Source organism: Rhincodon typus, chromosome 18 (genome assembly GCF_021869965.1).
Source record: "Rhincodon typus isolate 14 chromosome 18, sRhiTyp1.1, whole genome shotgun sequence".
Taxonomy (NCBI): Eukaryota; Metazoa; Chordata; class Chondrichthyes; order Orectolobiformes; family Rhincodontidae; genus Rhincodon; species Rhincodon typus.
In genome coordinates, this window is record NC_063349.1 from 43,752,192 (window position 1) to 43,767,308 (window position 15,117).

General features: G+C 41.2%; 1 protein-coding gene across 9 annotated transcripts in view; it reads left to right on the forward strand.

The window, feature by feature from the left end:
* ppfibp1b (PPFIA binding protein 1b) overlaps positions 1–15,117 on the forward strand; it is a 149,541-nt gene that overhangs the window by 115,798 nt on the left and 18,626 nt on the right. For all 9 annotated transcript variants that reach the window (XM_048607437.1, XM_048607438.1, XM_048607435.1 and 6 more), the window contains 3 exons: positions 6,198–6,336; positions 11,695–11,823; positions 13,583–13,733. In XM_048607437.1, coding sequence (XP_048463394.1) covers positions 6,198–6,336; positions 11,695–11,823; positions 13,583–13,733 — 419 coding nt within the window. The remainder of the gene's footprint in view (positions 1–6,197; positions 6,337–11,694; positions 11,824–13,582; positions 13,734–15,117) is intronic.

The window sequence follows — 15,117 nt, forward strand, 5'->3', positions numbered from 1 at the left end:
ATTTTCACCTTTCATAACGTTGAACTCTTCCAAAATCCTTCCTATGTTTTATTTAATTTCATTTAAATAATTCATCCAGCATTTATATTCACTAACTTGTGTTGGCTCCAGTGCAGCTCTGCTTTCAGCTACCTGACTGTCAGAGAGGGAATTCCAGAACTCGATCTCTCCCTTCTCCCCTCTTCTAAGACACTGATTCAGGCTCACCTCTTTGAACAAGTTTTAGGTTGCTTATCCTAATATTTCCTCACATAATTTGATCTCATATTATTTACACATCTCTCCTGTGAAGCACCTTAGTATTTTTATTATGTTAAAGGCAACATATAAATGCAAGCTGACGTATACAAGTAGTTCTCCTATAGCATGACAGTTGCGTTCTTGTGCAACCCCACTCCATAGAAAATCACGTTATAGGAAAATCCCTACAGAAAATTGCTACACAGTAGAAAGTTTGCGTTATCCAAACAGTGTCTATATTCATCAGTCACGTTCTAGCCAATTCGCATTAACAAAACACTCATTGCAGCAGAAATATTGTATAGCTATAACATAGTGACTTGGAAACTTTGTAAAAGTATAGGTGATTGATCAAGATCCACATGGCTTTCTTGGATAGAATTAAAGTCAAACAAGTTGACGTCCTGGACATACTCACTGGAGTAAAGTTGTTTGGATGAATTATGTAACATTAAAATGTGGTATGACTGTTCTGATCTTCATTTTCTCCTTAAATCTACATTGGCTTTACTAATCATATTAAAGTCAGGTGGGTAGTTTGGTTTTTTTCTCCTTGGGAGCTGTTGAAGATGTGAATAAATTTTAGATACAACAGCTGCAGCCAAGTCAGTGGCACCACAAATGGCTCTGTTGTATATCAGGGAGGATTGAAGTGTAGGCAAGCAGTAGTGATAGGGGGCTCCGTAGTCAGGGGCACAGATAGCCATGAGTGAGAATCCTCCAGGATGGTGTGTTCCCTCCCTGGTGCCAAGGTCAAAGGCGTCTCTGAGCAGGCACAGGATATTCTGAAAGGGGAGAGTAACCAGCCAGAGGTAATGGCCCATATTGGTACGAGCAACAGGCAGAAAGAGAGAATGAGGTCCTGCAAAGGGAATTTAGGGAGTTAGGTAGTACGTTAAAAGGCAGGACCTCTAGGGTTGTAATCTTGGGATTACGCCCTGTGCCACATGCTAGTGAGGACAGAAATAGCAAGATAATGCAGCTGAGTGCATGGCAAAAGAGCTGGAGTAGGAGGGAGAGCTTCAGACATCTGGATCATTGGGATCCCTTCCAGGATAGGAGGGACACCAGTGTTCTTGCTGGGAGGTTTGCTAGTGTGACTCAGGAGGGTTTAAAACTAATGTGGCAAGGGGCTGGGAACCAGAACAGTAGGTCAGCATGCAGAGTGATTGAGGAGAAGGTAGAGGTTAGATCGAGTCTAAAAGGAAGAACAGCCAGGGTTAGTTCAATGGACAAGGTAGGACTGATGCTTTGGAGCGTACTTATTTCAGTACAAGTGTATAACAGGTAAGGCAGATGAGCTTAGAGCCTGCATTAGTACATGAAACTATGATGTTGTAGCCATTACAGAAACTTGGTTGAGGGAAAGGCAAGTGTGGCTGCTCAACATCCTGGGGTTTAGATGTTCCAGGCACGACAAAGGTGGACGTAAGAGGGATGGGGAAATTACATTACTGACTAAGGCAAATGTCACAGCTGCACTAAGTGACGATATCTTAAGGGCTCATCCAGTGAGGCAATATGGGTAGAATTTGGGAGTATGAAGGGTGCAGTCACTGATGGGGTTACAGTGTAGACCTCCCCAATAGGAAGGTGGTGGTTGAGGAATAAACATGTAAGCAGATCATGGAAAAATGTAAAAATAACTGAGTTGTTGTCATGGGTAATTTTAACTTACCCCAATATTGATTGGGACTCTTAGTTCCAGGGGCTTAGGTAGAGTAGAATTTGTTAGGTGCATCCGGGAAGTTTCTTGAAATAATATGTCAATATTCTAAGTAGAGAATGGGTATACTAGACCTTGATTTGGGTAATGAGTCTAGGCAGGTGATCAAAGTGGGGAAGCATTTTGGAACAGTTATTGTAATTGCCTAAGTTTTAAATACAAACGGATAAGGATATGACTGGTGCTAAAGTGCTAAACTGAGCAACGACCAGTTACAGCTGTATTAGGCAGGAACTGGAGAAATAAATTGGAGGTGGCTGTTTGAGGCTAAATCCATATCTGACATGGGAGTCTTTTAAGGGCCTGTTCTTCAGAGTTCAGGACCAGCATGTTCCTATGAGGATGAAAGATAAGAATGGCAAGATTTGGGAACCTTGGATGACAGGAGATATTGAAAGTTTAATGAAAAAGAAACAAGAAGCACAGTTAAGGTCCAGGGACCAAAACCGAATAAGGTCTTTGAGGATTATAAAGAGAGCAGAAAATAACTTAAACAAGAAATTAGAAGAGCTAGAAGGGGCCATGACAGGTCTTTGGCAAGTAGGATTAAAGAGAATCCCAAAGTATTTTATACATGTCTTAGCTATCCTCTTACTCCTAATAAAAGGCTAGGTCCACTCGAGGACAAAGGGAATTTTTGTTTGCAGCCAGAGGAAGTGGATGTTGTCCTTAATGAGTACTTTGCATCGATATTCATCATGGAGAAAGACATGGATGATGATAAGATTAGGAAGGAGCATGTTGATATTAAGAAAGATGTGGTGTTGGATGCCTTGAAAAACAAAGGTAGTTATGTCCCCATGGCCTGATGGGATCTATCCCAGGATACTGAGAGAGGCAAGGGAAGAGATTGCTGGGGCCTTGGCAGAGATTTTTGTATCCTCTTAAGTCATAGGTGAGGTCTTGGAATACTGAGAATAGCCAATGTTGCTCCTTTGTTTGAAGAGGACTACAGGGATATTTCAGGAAATATAGGCCAGGAAGCCTTACGCAGTGGTAGGGAAATTATTGGAGAAGATTCTTGCGGACAGAATTTATTGCATTTGGAAAAGACTGGACCTGTTAAGGCTAATCACCATGGCTTTGTGCAGGGGTGGTCTTGTCTCACAAACTTAATTGAATTTTTTTGAGGAAGTAACAAAGATGATTGGTAGGGCAGTGGATATAGTCTATATGGATTTTACTAAAGCATTTGACAAGATCCATCCATAGGCTGGTCCAGAAGATTAAGCCATGTGGGATCCAGTGAATTAGTAAGTTGGATACAAAATTGGCTTAGTGATAGATGATGGTTGTGGAGGGGTGTTTTTCTGACTGCAGGTCTGACCAGTGTTAAAAGACCAGTGCTGGGAACTCTGTCATTTGTGATTTATAAAATGATTTGGATGAAAACGTAGGTTGTCTGATTAGCTGGTTTGCAGACAACGTGAAAATTGGAGTTGTGGGAAGTGAAGATAGTTGTCAAAGGATACAGCAGAATATAGATCAGTGTGAAAGTTGGGCGAAGAACTGGCAGATGGAGTTTAATCAGACCAGTGAAAGTTAATGCATTTTGGAAGGTCAAACGCAAGAGGCGAGTAAACAGTGTAGGAGTTGGGACGTCATGTTGCGGCTGAACAGGATGTTAGTGAGGCCACTTTTGGAGTACTGTGTACAGTTCCGGTCACCCTGCTATAGGAAGAATATTACTAAATTAGAAATTATAGTTTACCAGGATGTTGCCGGGGCTGGAGCGTTTGAGTTATAAGGAGAGACTGGATCAGCTGGCACTTCTTTCCCTAGGGTGTAGGAGGTTGCAGGTGGCCTTAAAGGTTTATAATATCCTCAGGGGCATTGATAAGGTGAGTAGCCATGGTCTTTTCCCTAGAGTGCCCCCAAATTTAGGGGGCATATTGTTGAGGTGAGAGGAGAAAGGTCCATTTTAAATCTGAGGGGCAACCTTTTCCACAGAGGGTTCATGTGTGGAATGAACTGCCTGAGGAAGTGGCAATGTAGGTATAGATACAACATTTAAAGGATATTTGGGCAGGTACATGAATAGGAAAGGTTTAGAAGCAAATGGGAAACTTAGTCAGCATGGATGAGTTGGACCAAAGGGTCTGTTTCCATGCTGTATGACTCTATGACAGGACTCTTAGGAACAGAGCGATCCTAGGGAGCAAGTCCATAACTCCCTGAAAGAGCCAACATAAGGTGGCAAAGACGGCATATGGTATGTTTGCCTTCAGTTGGGGCATTGAATATAAAAAAAACTGACAAGTCATGTTGCAGCTGCGTAAAACTTTAGTTGGTCTTCGTTTGGTGTGCAGTTCTGGTCACCACACCATAGGAAGGATGTGGTGGCTTTGAAGAGGGTGCAAAAGAGTTTTACCAGGATGTTGCCTGATTGAAGTGCATAGCCACAAGGAAAGATTGGACAAACTTGGATAGTTTTCATTCTAGCATCGGAGGCTGAGGAACAACTTGTTAAAAGTACAGCAAACTTTGTTTTAACGTGCACCTTAAGAACTGGCTCTTGATAAACCACCAAAAATTATGTACTCCGATTAGAAGTTTACTGTATTATCACGATCTCTGCAATGTCCGAGTAATCAGTTGAGGGTGCGAGTGAGAAAGCTTTCTGCTGGTAAATTTTATTTAAGGCAAAGTTGCATTATTATTTAAGTGGTCCATGCTGTAAAATACCGTCTGCGTTACATTTCTATTTTTAGTGTTTATTTTTAAATTGATTGTGAATCTCTTGATCAACCCAAATATTTGATCAACCAGCACACTCCTGGTCCCATAGGTGCCAGTTAATAAAATGTTTACTGTCTATAAAATTGAGAGGCATGGATAGAGTGGACAGTTGGAGTCTTTTTCCCAAATGGAAATATCAAATACTGAGGAGTCCTCTGGTTTAAGGTGAGCAGGAAAACATTTAAAGGAGATGTGTGAGACAAGTTTCTGTTTTACACATGGTGGTAGGTCCTTGGAACACACTGCCAGGGGAGATGGTAGAGACGATGGCAACATTTAAGCATGAACAAGCAGGGAGTAGAGAAAATGGACCATGAGCAGGCAGGTGAGTTTAGTTCAGAATGACATCATGGTCGGCTCGGACCTAGTGGGCAGAAGGGCCTATTTTCTGTGCCGTACTGTTCTGTGTTCTATATATATATACACACACACACATTGATACATCAATTACTTGCCTAAAGCACTGCTTTGTTGCCTGCAGGGAGAGAGAAGATCGTGAGTAGCAACAATCATGCCATGAAACTAGTCAGCCACCACATTTTCCATGTCAACTTTGAGCTTTCTACTATGATTTCTTGCTGATGAACAGCACTATACTTGCCATGGTTACTGTGTAGAGTTTAAGTAATGACCACTAGTTAATTCATTTAAAGACTAAACCACTATGAAAGGAGCAAGGGCATCTTTTTTTGTCTGAATTATTTTCCCAACATGTAATTTTCATAAATAATAAAGTTGTCAAGTTGAAAATGCATCTAAGGTGAAGGTGTTAGTCAGGTGTTGGTTTGGCTCTGCTGAGTGTGATAGATATCACAAATGGGAACAGCTGATCTCAGTCCATAACAGTAAGGCATTTGCAGATGTAACTTCTGATAATCTAGGCAGAAGTTCATTCAGAAGTTGATGGTTTAAGTGAATTGAAGGATTATAATTTTCAAATAAAATGATCCAAACAAGAAGTTTTCACTTATTTATGTGAAAATATACCGTAGTGCAAAATGTATGTAAATGTTTTGGGGGCATGAAATGTTTTGGGATTTTAACGTAGTATTTTATGAGGACCCCCTGCCATCTCTGCCCTAATCGTCGTTACTAGTAAATTCTTGGTATTTGCAAGATTGACCCTTAAAGATTTTTCATTCATTGCTTGGGCTGGATTTCAAGCACTACATGCTTCTCAGAGAAAAGGCTTAGTGGCAAAATCTCCCGTTTCTGCCCATATCAGAAGATGGCAGCTCCAGTTTCAAAACTAGGCACCTTATGGTAAGTTTTATTTGTTATGTTAGATACTGCGGTGTGGTTTCTCAGTGGATTCAAGGATAAGGCCATGCCTGGGGTTTAATTCTGGAGTGTTCCTTTTACATTCAAAGATTCTACAGATTTTGGCCTTGTTTCGCCAAGGAGTTTTTTAAATTCTTAAACCAAAGTCCATTTTGCTGACTTGGATCAGCACACAAACTAAATTTAATGCTCTTTTCTTTTCAAAATGTAGCTGAGACAGAGAGAGAATCAGAGCATGTGGATACTGCTGGTCTCCCACTGCGTGCAGCAGAAGCTGATGGTTGTCAGCTATTTCCAACTTCCCCAGAATTGAAAAAGAAATCAAAAGGAATTAAAAAATTGTTTGGAAAGTAAGTTATTTTTCTTAATGCTAAACTTTTGGCATGTAAAATATTGGGTTAATTTAGAGTTTTACGCAGGCAGGAAGAAAGAAAATTTATCGTGATTTTTAATGGGCCCTTCTTCCCTCTTAAACTAAGTTTTCTGAATTGCATGGAGCTCATTTTCAGGTGTCAAGGGATGATTGCTGCACTGTCTGCTACAAGTTTATCAGAAATAACTTGGGACAGTATTTAAATTTGCTCCTGTGAATTCATTCCCAAAAACTGAATATGTAATTTATTTCAAAATTGCTGGAGTTCTTTGAGAACTGGTATATTCTTGTGAGCTGATGTAAAATTGCCTTTGTCTGTACAAGATGCCTGTGTACGTTGATATAAATCCACTGAGCGGTGAGATGTACCAAATAAATATTGAACAAAATTACGTTAGAACATAACAGTACAGGCCCTTCGGCCCCCGATGTTGTGCCAAACTTTTACCCTAATCCTAAGGTCTATCTAACCTCCACCCCTACCTTATACTATCATCCATATGCCTATCTAATAGCCGCTTAAATGCCCCTAATGAGATCGATTCCACTACCCTCTCTGGCAATGCATTCCACACCCCTACCACTCTGAGTAAAGAACCTACCTCTGACGTCTCCCCTGTATCTACCTCCACTCAACTTTAAAACTATGCCCCCTTGTAATAGCTACCTCCACCCTAGGAAAAAGTCTCTGGCTGTCCACTCTATCTATACCTCTGATCATTTTGTACACCTCTATCAAGTCACCTTTCGTCCTTCGTCGTTCTAAAGAGAAAAGCCCTAGCGCTCTCAGCCTTTCCTCGTAAGACCTTCCCTCCATTCCAGGCAACATCCTGGTAAATCTCCTCTGCAGCTTTTCCAACGCCTCCACATCTTTCCTGTAATGAGGCGACCAGAACTGGACACAATACTCCAGATGTGGCCGAACCAGGCTTTTGTATAGCTGGAGCATAACTTCACGGCTCTTGAACTCGATCCCTCTATTAATAGAAAGCTAACACACCATACACCACCTTAACAACTCTATCCACCTGGGTGGCAGCTTTGAGGGAAATGTGAACGTGAACCCCAAGATCCCTCTGCTCCTCCACGCTGCCAAGAGTCTTTCCGTTAACTCTGTATTCTGCTTTCAAGTTTGTCCTTCCAAAATGAATCACCTCACACTTTTCAGGGTTAAACTGCATCTGCCACTTCTCAGCCCAGCTCTACATCCTAGCAATGCCCCTTTTGTAACCTATAACAGCCCTTCGTATTGTCTGCGAACTTGCTAATCCATCCTTCCACTCCTTCATCCAAATCATTTACAAAAATCACAAATAGAAGAGGACCCAGGAAAGATCCTTGTGGTAACTGAGCACCACGTTGAACATTTTCCGTCCACTACCACCCTTTGTCTTCTACGGGTCAGCCAATTCTGAATCCAATCTGCCACGTTTCCCCCTATCCCATGCCTCCTTACCTTCTGCATGAGCCTACCATGTGGAACCTTATCAAATGCCTTACTTAAATCCATGTATACCACATCCACTACTCTACCTTCATCCACATGTTTGGTCACCTCTTCAAAGAATTCAATAAGGTTTGTGAGGCATGATCTACCCCTCAAATCCATGCTGGCTATCACAAATCAAACTGTGCCTTTCCAAGTGATCATAAATCCTATCTCTGAGCCCTTTCCAATAATTTGCCCACCACTGATGTAAGACTAACTGGCCTGTAATTTCCGGGGTTATTCCTATTCCCTTTTTTGAACAAGGGAATGAAGTTTGCCCCTCTCCAATCTTCCGGCACTATATCCATGGACAGTGAGGACAAAAAGATCATCGTCAAAGGCCCTGCGATCTCTTCCCTCACTTCCCATAGAATCCTTGGATAAATCCCATTGGGCCCGGGGGACTTATCTATCTTCAACTTCCTCAAAATTCTTAGCACGTCTTCCTTACTAACATCGACCTCCTCTAGCTGACCAGCCTGTTTCACACTGTCCTCCTCTACAACTAGGTCCCTCTCAGTTGTGAATACCGAAGAAATGTATTCATTAAGGACCTCTCCTATCTCTTTAGGCTCCGTGCACAAATTCCCTTTACGATCCTTGATCGGCCCTACTCTTTCTCTGGTCATTCTCTTATCCCTCACATACGTCTAAAAAGCCTTGGAGTTTTCCTTGATCCTATCTGTCAAGGTTTTCTCATGCCCCCTTATAGCTCTCCTAAGCTCTTTCTTCATCTCCTTCCTGGAAAGCTTGTATCCCTCTAGAGCCTTTTCCGTTCCTTGTTTCCTAAACCTACATAAGCATCCTTCTTCCTCTTAACCAGTTGTTCGACCTCTTTTGAGAACCAAGGCTCCCTCACTTGCCCGCACCTTTCCTGCCTGCTAGGGACAAACATATTGAGCACACGCAGTATGCATTCCTTAAACAATCTGCACATTTCAATAGTGCTCTTTCCTGACAGCATCTGTTCCCAATTTAAGTTACCCAGTTCTTGCCTAACAGAATTGTAATTACCCTTACCCCAATTATAAACGTTACAATTATAAAGTTAATAGGGACTTTGACATTAAAGTAATGGTTTTGTGATTGATAAATGTTCTAAAGATGATGCCAAAAACGTTCCCTTTATACACATCTTAAAACTGCTGAGGGGCAAGAGGCACTGCCTCAGGTTTTCCATAGAGCCGTAATCAGAGAGATAATGGGAGTAGTAGCAAAATGTTTATTCTAGAGTTTTCCAGACAACCTTAAAGGAGACGGGAGCTGCAGCAGCAGGTAGGTTTACAAGTGGAATTTCAATGTTTTAGGCCCAAGAGGCTGGAAGACAGCCATCACTTACGGGGGAAGAGAAAGTGAAAATTTATAAAATACTTACAACATGGAAATGCTTTGAGTCCAAGTGTATACTGGTGTTTATATACCAGATGAACATTTTCCCACCCCGTTGTTTAATCCTACATATAAACTCTAATGGAGAGTCAGGAGAGCATTGAAACGCTAAAGAGTTGAGGTTTCTAATACATGGATGAGTTTCCATATGTTGAGGGGAGCAGCCAACCAACGTCTCTCAGATGTGGAACTGACCAGTCTCTCTGTCAAATAACATGCTGAGATTGTGGATGGCTTGGTTCACACTGAGACAAAGACTGGGCAGAAAGAACTCCATAGTTAAATTGCTTCAGCCAGGTGCAGGAAGGAAATCAATGGCTTAGGTGCAGGGTTTTGTGACAGGGCTGAAGCTGATGTATTTGGCCTTCCCAGTATGTACATAAAGAATATTTGTCTCAGGATATTTGAAGAGCACACTTATCATACAGAAGTGATCAAGCAAGTTGTGTCTCATCAGTTTGTGTGTGAAAGCCGACCTTTTTCTGTGGATGATTTCACTAAGAGATAATATTCAGGTGAATAATAGCTGGGATCCAAGGAACGATTGCTGGAGGACATTGGAGGAATAGGTGGGAGCTAGTTGTTAAGCTCGCGTTGGGATGATCTGGTAAGAGTAGAGCCATCTGAGGCAGTGCCATTGACCTGGACAAAGGAGGCAAGACAAAAGCAAAGTACTGTGTGAAACGCTGAAAATCTGAAACAAAAACGCAAAATGCTGAAAATGCTAGACTCTGGCAGCATCTGCGAAGAGAAACAGAATTAACATTTCAGAGAAAGCAAGGTACAGAGCTGGATGAACACAGCAGGCCAAGCAGCATCAGAGGAGCAGGAAGGCTGACATTTCGGGCCTATACCCTCCTTCAGTTCAGGCCTGGAACTTTGCGTCAGAACTGTAAAGTTAGAAATATAATAAATTTTGAATTTTTCTAGTATTTTGTTTTTCTTAAGATTTTCAGCATCAGTATTTTGCTTTTATCTTTCCTGCTTTGTCCATATTAATAGGACTGCCCCTGCATAGCTTCACTGTTATTAATGCAGGCAAGTAATTGGAGGAGGATGATGTGGCTCCTCATTTGAAAGGCTGCAAGATGCTGCTTGTGTTTTTAGTTCAGGTGCCATGTATTTACTAAGGCAAGGGCAGGAACCTGTTTAGAGATATTCAAATGGAGAGTGTCAAGAGGTGCTGGGTTTGAGTCCCATTCCAACACTGAAGCACAGAAGTTGAGGCTGAGACTGTAGTGTAATATTGAGGGAGACTGTCAAACATACCATCTGTTGTATTAAACTGAAAGCTGTCTACTCTGGATGTAAAAGATCCCATGACACAATCTTTAAAAAGGAATTCTCCCCAGTGCCTTGGTCAATTTCTTTCCCCTCGGTATCACGAAAGCAAATTATGGTCATATTCACATCACTACTAGTGGGAGGTTACTGGCTGCTGTATTTCCTACATTACAACAGTGCCTGTACTTAAGAACAAGTACTCAATTGTTATAAGGCATATTGGAACATCCTGATGGCATGAATGGAGCTGTATAAATGCAAGTTACTTTTAAAACATTCTGAAGGCTTTTAAAAGCTAACAAGAAACGTTTAGAAGTAGGGTGACAGTTTTAGATATTTTAAATCAGCTTTTTCAGAAATGTCCTAATTGCCTTTGAATTGAGTGGTTCGCTAGGACATTTGAAGGCAGTTAAGAGTCAACTACATTGCCTCCGGGCCTGGAATCATGGTCAGACCGGATAAATATTGGCAGGCTTCCTTCTTAAAGGACATGAGTGAACTAACAATCAGTTGTAGCTTTGTAATCACGGTTACTGAGACTACTTTCAATTGTAGATTTAATTAATTGAATTTAAATTCTGCTGTGGTAGGATTTGAAACCATGCTGCTGGACCATTAGCCTCATTCTCTGGCTTACTACTGTAATAACATTACCACAACACCACCACTTCCCCAATTTGCTGGGATGTTGGGCCTGAGGGTTTTGCTTTTCATCGTGATGAGAGTGGTTTTGAAAAGGAAGGGAGAGTGCCTGAGAACAATGCAGTATGTTATTGTTTGGGAATTTGAATGTCAAAATAGAGGTAAAATAGATTTTGGTTCCAGTTCTCTGGATATTCCTGACTTTTTGAGAGATCAGAAAGTCATCTTGGAAAGTGAAACAGGTTTGATTTTTAAGGGTAATATGATTTGACTAGTGGAGTTGAGAGAAAGTTTAAGCGGGGAGGGTGGTTTTAGAAAGAAGCTCAAGGTCTGGTTGAGTTTCAGCCAGTAATGGTTTAATCAGTGACAGCAAGAGATGAGACCTTTTTCCTTATTGAATGAACGCTTAGGGAAAGAGGCAACTGCAGAGAAGAAAATGTTGGTTTGCTGGCAAAGTGAAAGGTGACGATGGTACACTGGACTTCAGGTAACCTGAATTGAGCACATTTTTCTTTGGGTTTTTGTTTACAGGCTTAAAAGAAGTCAGTCAACCACCTTTACTCCTGATGATATGACTGATTCAGATTTCAAGAGAGGTGGAACCAGAAGTACATCAGGTCCCAAACTTGGCTGGTCCCGGGATCTGCAGCATTCTAAAACGTATGATAAATTAGTGTTTACATTTCAAAATGTAATGAGTGTTCTGTTAAGATACTTATGGGTTTGTGTTTTAACCTGTTCTGACTGCTATCTACAATTCAGCGATGCTGTGACAGATCTATTCAATTTTGTATTGAGACCATGTATTATTAGGCTGAACGTACCTAATGGATATCAAAATGAGGACAAGACGACATGCACTTCCATGCGTAGCAAATTTATTAACTTAATCTGCTTAATATATACAAGCTAATGAGCAAATCAGTTAGCTTGATCTATTTTTATATATAAACTAATGAGTAAATCTGCTAACTTAAACTACATTATACATGTGCAATCTAATGAGTCCCAATGCCTTTCGGCTCATTGGGGATTGGCTACAGAGGCACTTAAGTTTTATCTCACTTTCCGTGGCCCTGGTCTCTCAAACCCCAGTTCACTGGTGAAAGTCTGATGAGTGTGGCAAAATCCCCAGTAGCAATACTCTTCTGAATCCAGTGTTATGTGCTGTATCACAGTTTTAGTACTTTCAATATTTTCCCAGGTATTCTGTTGCCTGAAAACAGGGGATAATAAAACACACCCAGGTTGTCCATGTTTTCTGCACACTACTCTGATCCCCATTCCAGCCAAAGGTGGTTTTTGCACCAAGCCTACTTTCCATGTAATAGTCCACTATCTTCAATTTCTCATTGTCATATCTGGTTAACCCTGTATGATGTGGTTTGGCAAACATTTTTAAAGCCCTACGCTAAGACCATGAGAAGCAAGAGAAGACCATGTGATCCTTTGAGCCTATTCTGCCGTTCAGTAAGAACTTTATTGACTTGGTCTTAACACCACTTTCTTTCCTGTTTCTCCACATGCCTTGCTTCGTTTAGAAGAACAAATATACTATTAACCTTGGTCTTGAATATATTCAACTGAGCAGTCATAGCTCGCTAGGATATAAAATTTACATACCACCTATGTAGATTGTAAGGAAAAGAAATTGGAAATAAAATCCCCGCAGTGTGGAAGCAGGCCATCGAGTCCACACCACCCCCACCCACCTACCCTAAGCCTGTAACCGTGCATTTCCCATTGTTGATTCACCTAGCCTGCACATCCCTGGACACTATGGAGCAATTTAGCATGGCCAATTGACCTAACCTGCACAAATTTGGATTCTGAGGGGAAACTGGAAGAAACCCATGCAGACGTAGGGAGAATGTACAAACTCCACGCAGACAGTCACCCAAGGATGGAATCAAACCTGGGCCCTTGGCGCTAGAAGACAACAGTGCTAGCCACTGTGCCACCTTTTTTGTTCCTGTCGAGGAAGAATGCAACAAAGTTACCTCAGCAATTTATTTTTCTAGGTATTAATGGAAACTATAAACATAACAAGAATGACAAACAAATATGGGAGTAATTTATTTGGCAGGGGTGGAAAAAAGAAAAAAGTAAATGTGGTGGCAATATTAATGGAGGAGGGAATACACGCTGTTAAAAGGATGTTTTAAACAGTCAATATGCTTGGAATGTAAAAGATAGATAATGGCCTGTTAACTGGTTAAATCGACCGTATACATTCCGAAGTATAAAATGGGCAAACCATGAGCTGGAGTTGGATAGGAGCAATTAGAGAGCTTTCTGTAGTTAACCCGTGGATCCTGTGGCTTGTATAGTGTCTAAGATTTGGTTCTATAATAATTTTAAAGGAATTGTGTTCTAAATAAAATTCATCACTAATGAGAGGAGTATGATTTTTCTGCAGTGATCTGGATGCTCCATTTGCAAAGTGGACCAGAGAGCAAGTGTGTAACTGGCTGCATGACCAAGGATTGGGCATGTACGTAGGTGGTTCCAAATCCTGGATCACTTCAGGCCAGACTTTGCTGCATGCATCTCAGCAGGACCTCGAAAGAGTGAGTCAAATTACTACAACAACTCGCATTGTATGGTACTTTTAAAGTAGGAAAGCATTTTGAGGCGCTTCATATTATGACTCAAAATAATTCTAGAACTTGCAAAGGGCATATTGGGGCATGTGATTCACAGAATGGTTAAACAGGGGGAAAGAGAGAATTTTCAGGATGGAATTCCAGAGGTTGGGGGTCAAGACATCTGGAGGCATGGCCATTAGTTGTGAGGTAAAAGGAGTGAGACACTCTGCATCTGGGTGAATTTCTAAACAGCAAAGTGTTTGTGCTTTTGATTTTCCATTAATATGACATATAATTAACAACTAAAATAGCATGTAATCAGTAAGATAGCTGACTTGTCCTGGAAATCCACAAAGGGGTGCACTAAAGTAGAATTACAGGTTTGTCTGCTTGCATGTGTCTATCCTGGTTAGCAATGTAATTTCTCGTTGAAATGTTATGCTCCATGTCTCAGGGTGTGGTTAATGTGATTGGCAGAACTGCTTATATTTCTCCTGACAGTTGATTAACGTTTAGCAACAGATCATGTTTGGTGATACCGAACTCCAGTATTACTGAGGAAGAACACACTTCCTCAAAATTTTTGATTGTTACTCATCAGAGGAATTCATAAGAATACTTGAGGGGAAACCACCATTTCATACAATGAGGCGCAAGTGTTTGGTTAATAAGTGAATTCTGGTTGAGGTTTGTCCATGAAGAATGCACTAGTTAGATGATGACCGACAGTTAATTGCTAGCCTTCCTTTACATTTTAAACCATGCAGGTTAGCTCTCATTGGTCAAGGTATTGCTAAGACAAGTTGATCTATAAATGACTCACCTATTTTGTGGAGTAGAAACAGAGAACATGCACACGCACATTCTTTCTGTCAGCAAAGAACAGGACCCCGTTTATTACTACTTGCAGCTTACCATAAAGGACGGTGTGTCTCACAGCTTTACTGACAATCCTGAGTTGGTTGTCAGCGTAATTCTTCTACACTCAGGATTATCGAGCAAATGTCATCCAATTAGGTAATTGCATATGATGCTGGACACTGTTGCAAATTTTGCAAGTGCTAACTCATTGGGTACAGTCTGTACCTTGTGAACTGCTGAACAGATATGCTTTGGGCTGTGCATCTTACATACTGGGCATCATACTGGCATTGAATTTCATATACCACAATACTCGTGTGATGAGCAGAACATGGTTTCAGCTTGACTGCAGCATCCTGTTGGTGATGAACACACTATATAGTAGCAACATGAAATTGTTATGAGCTCTGAGGAAGGGTCACCAGACCCAAAACATTAACTATGATTCCTTTTCACAGATGCTGCCAGACCTGAGTTTTTCCAGCAATTTCTGTTTTCGTTTATG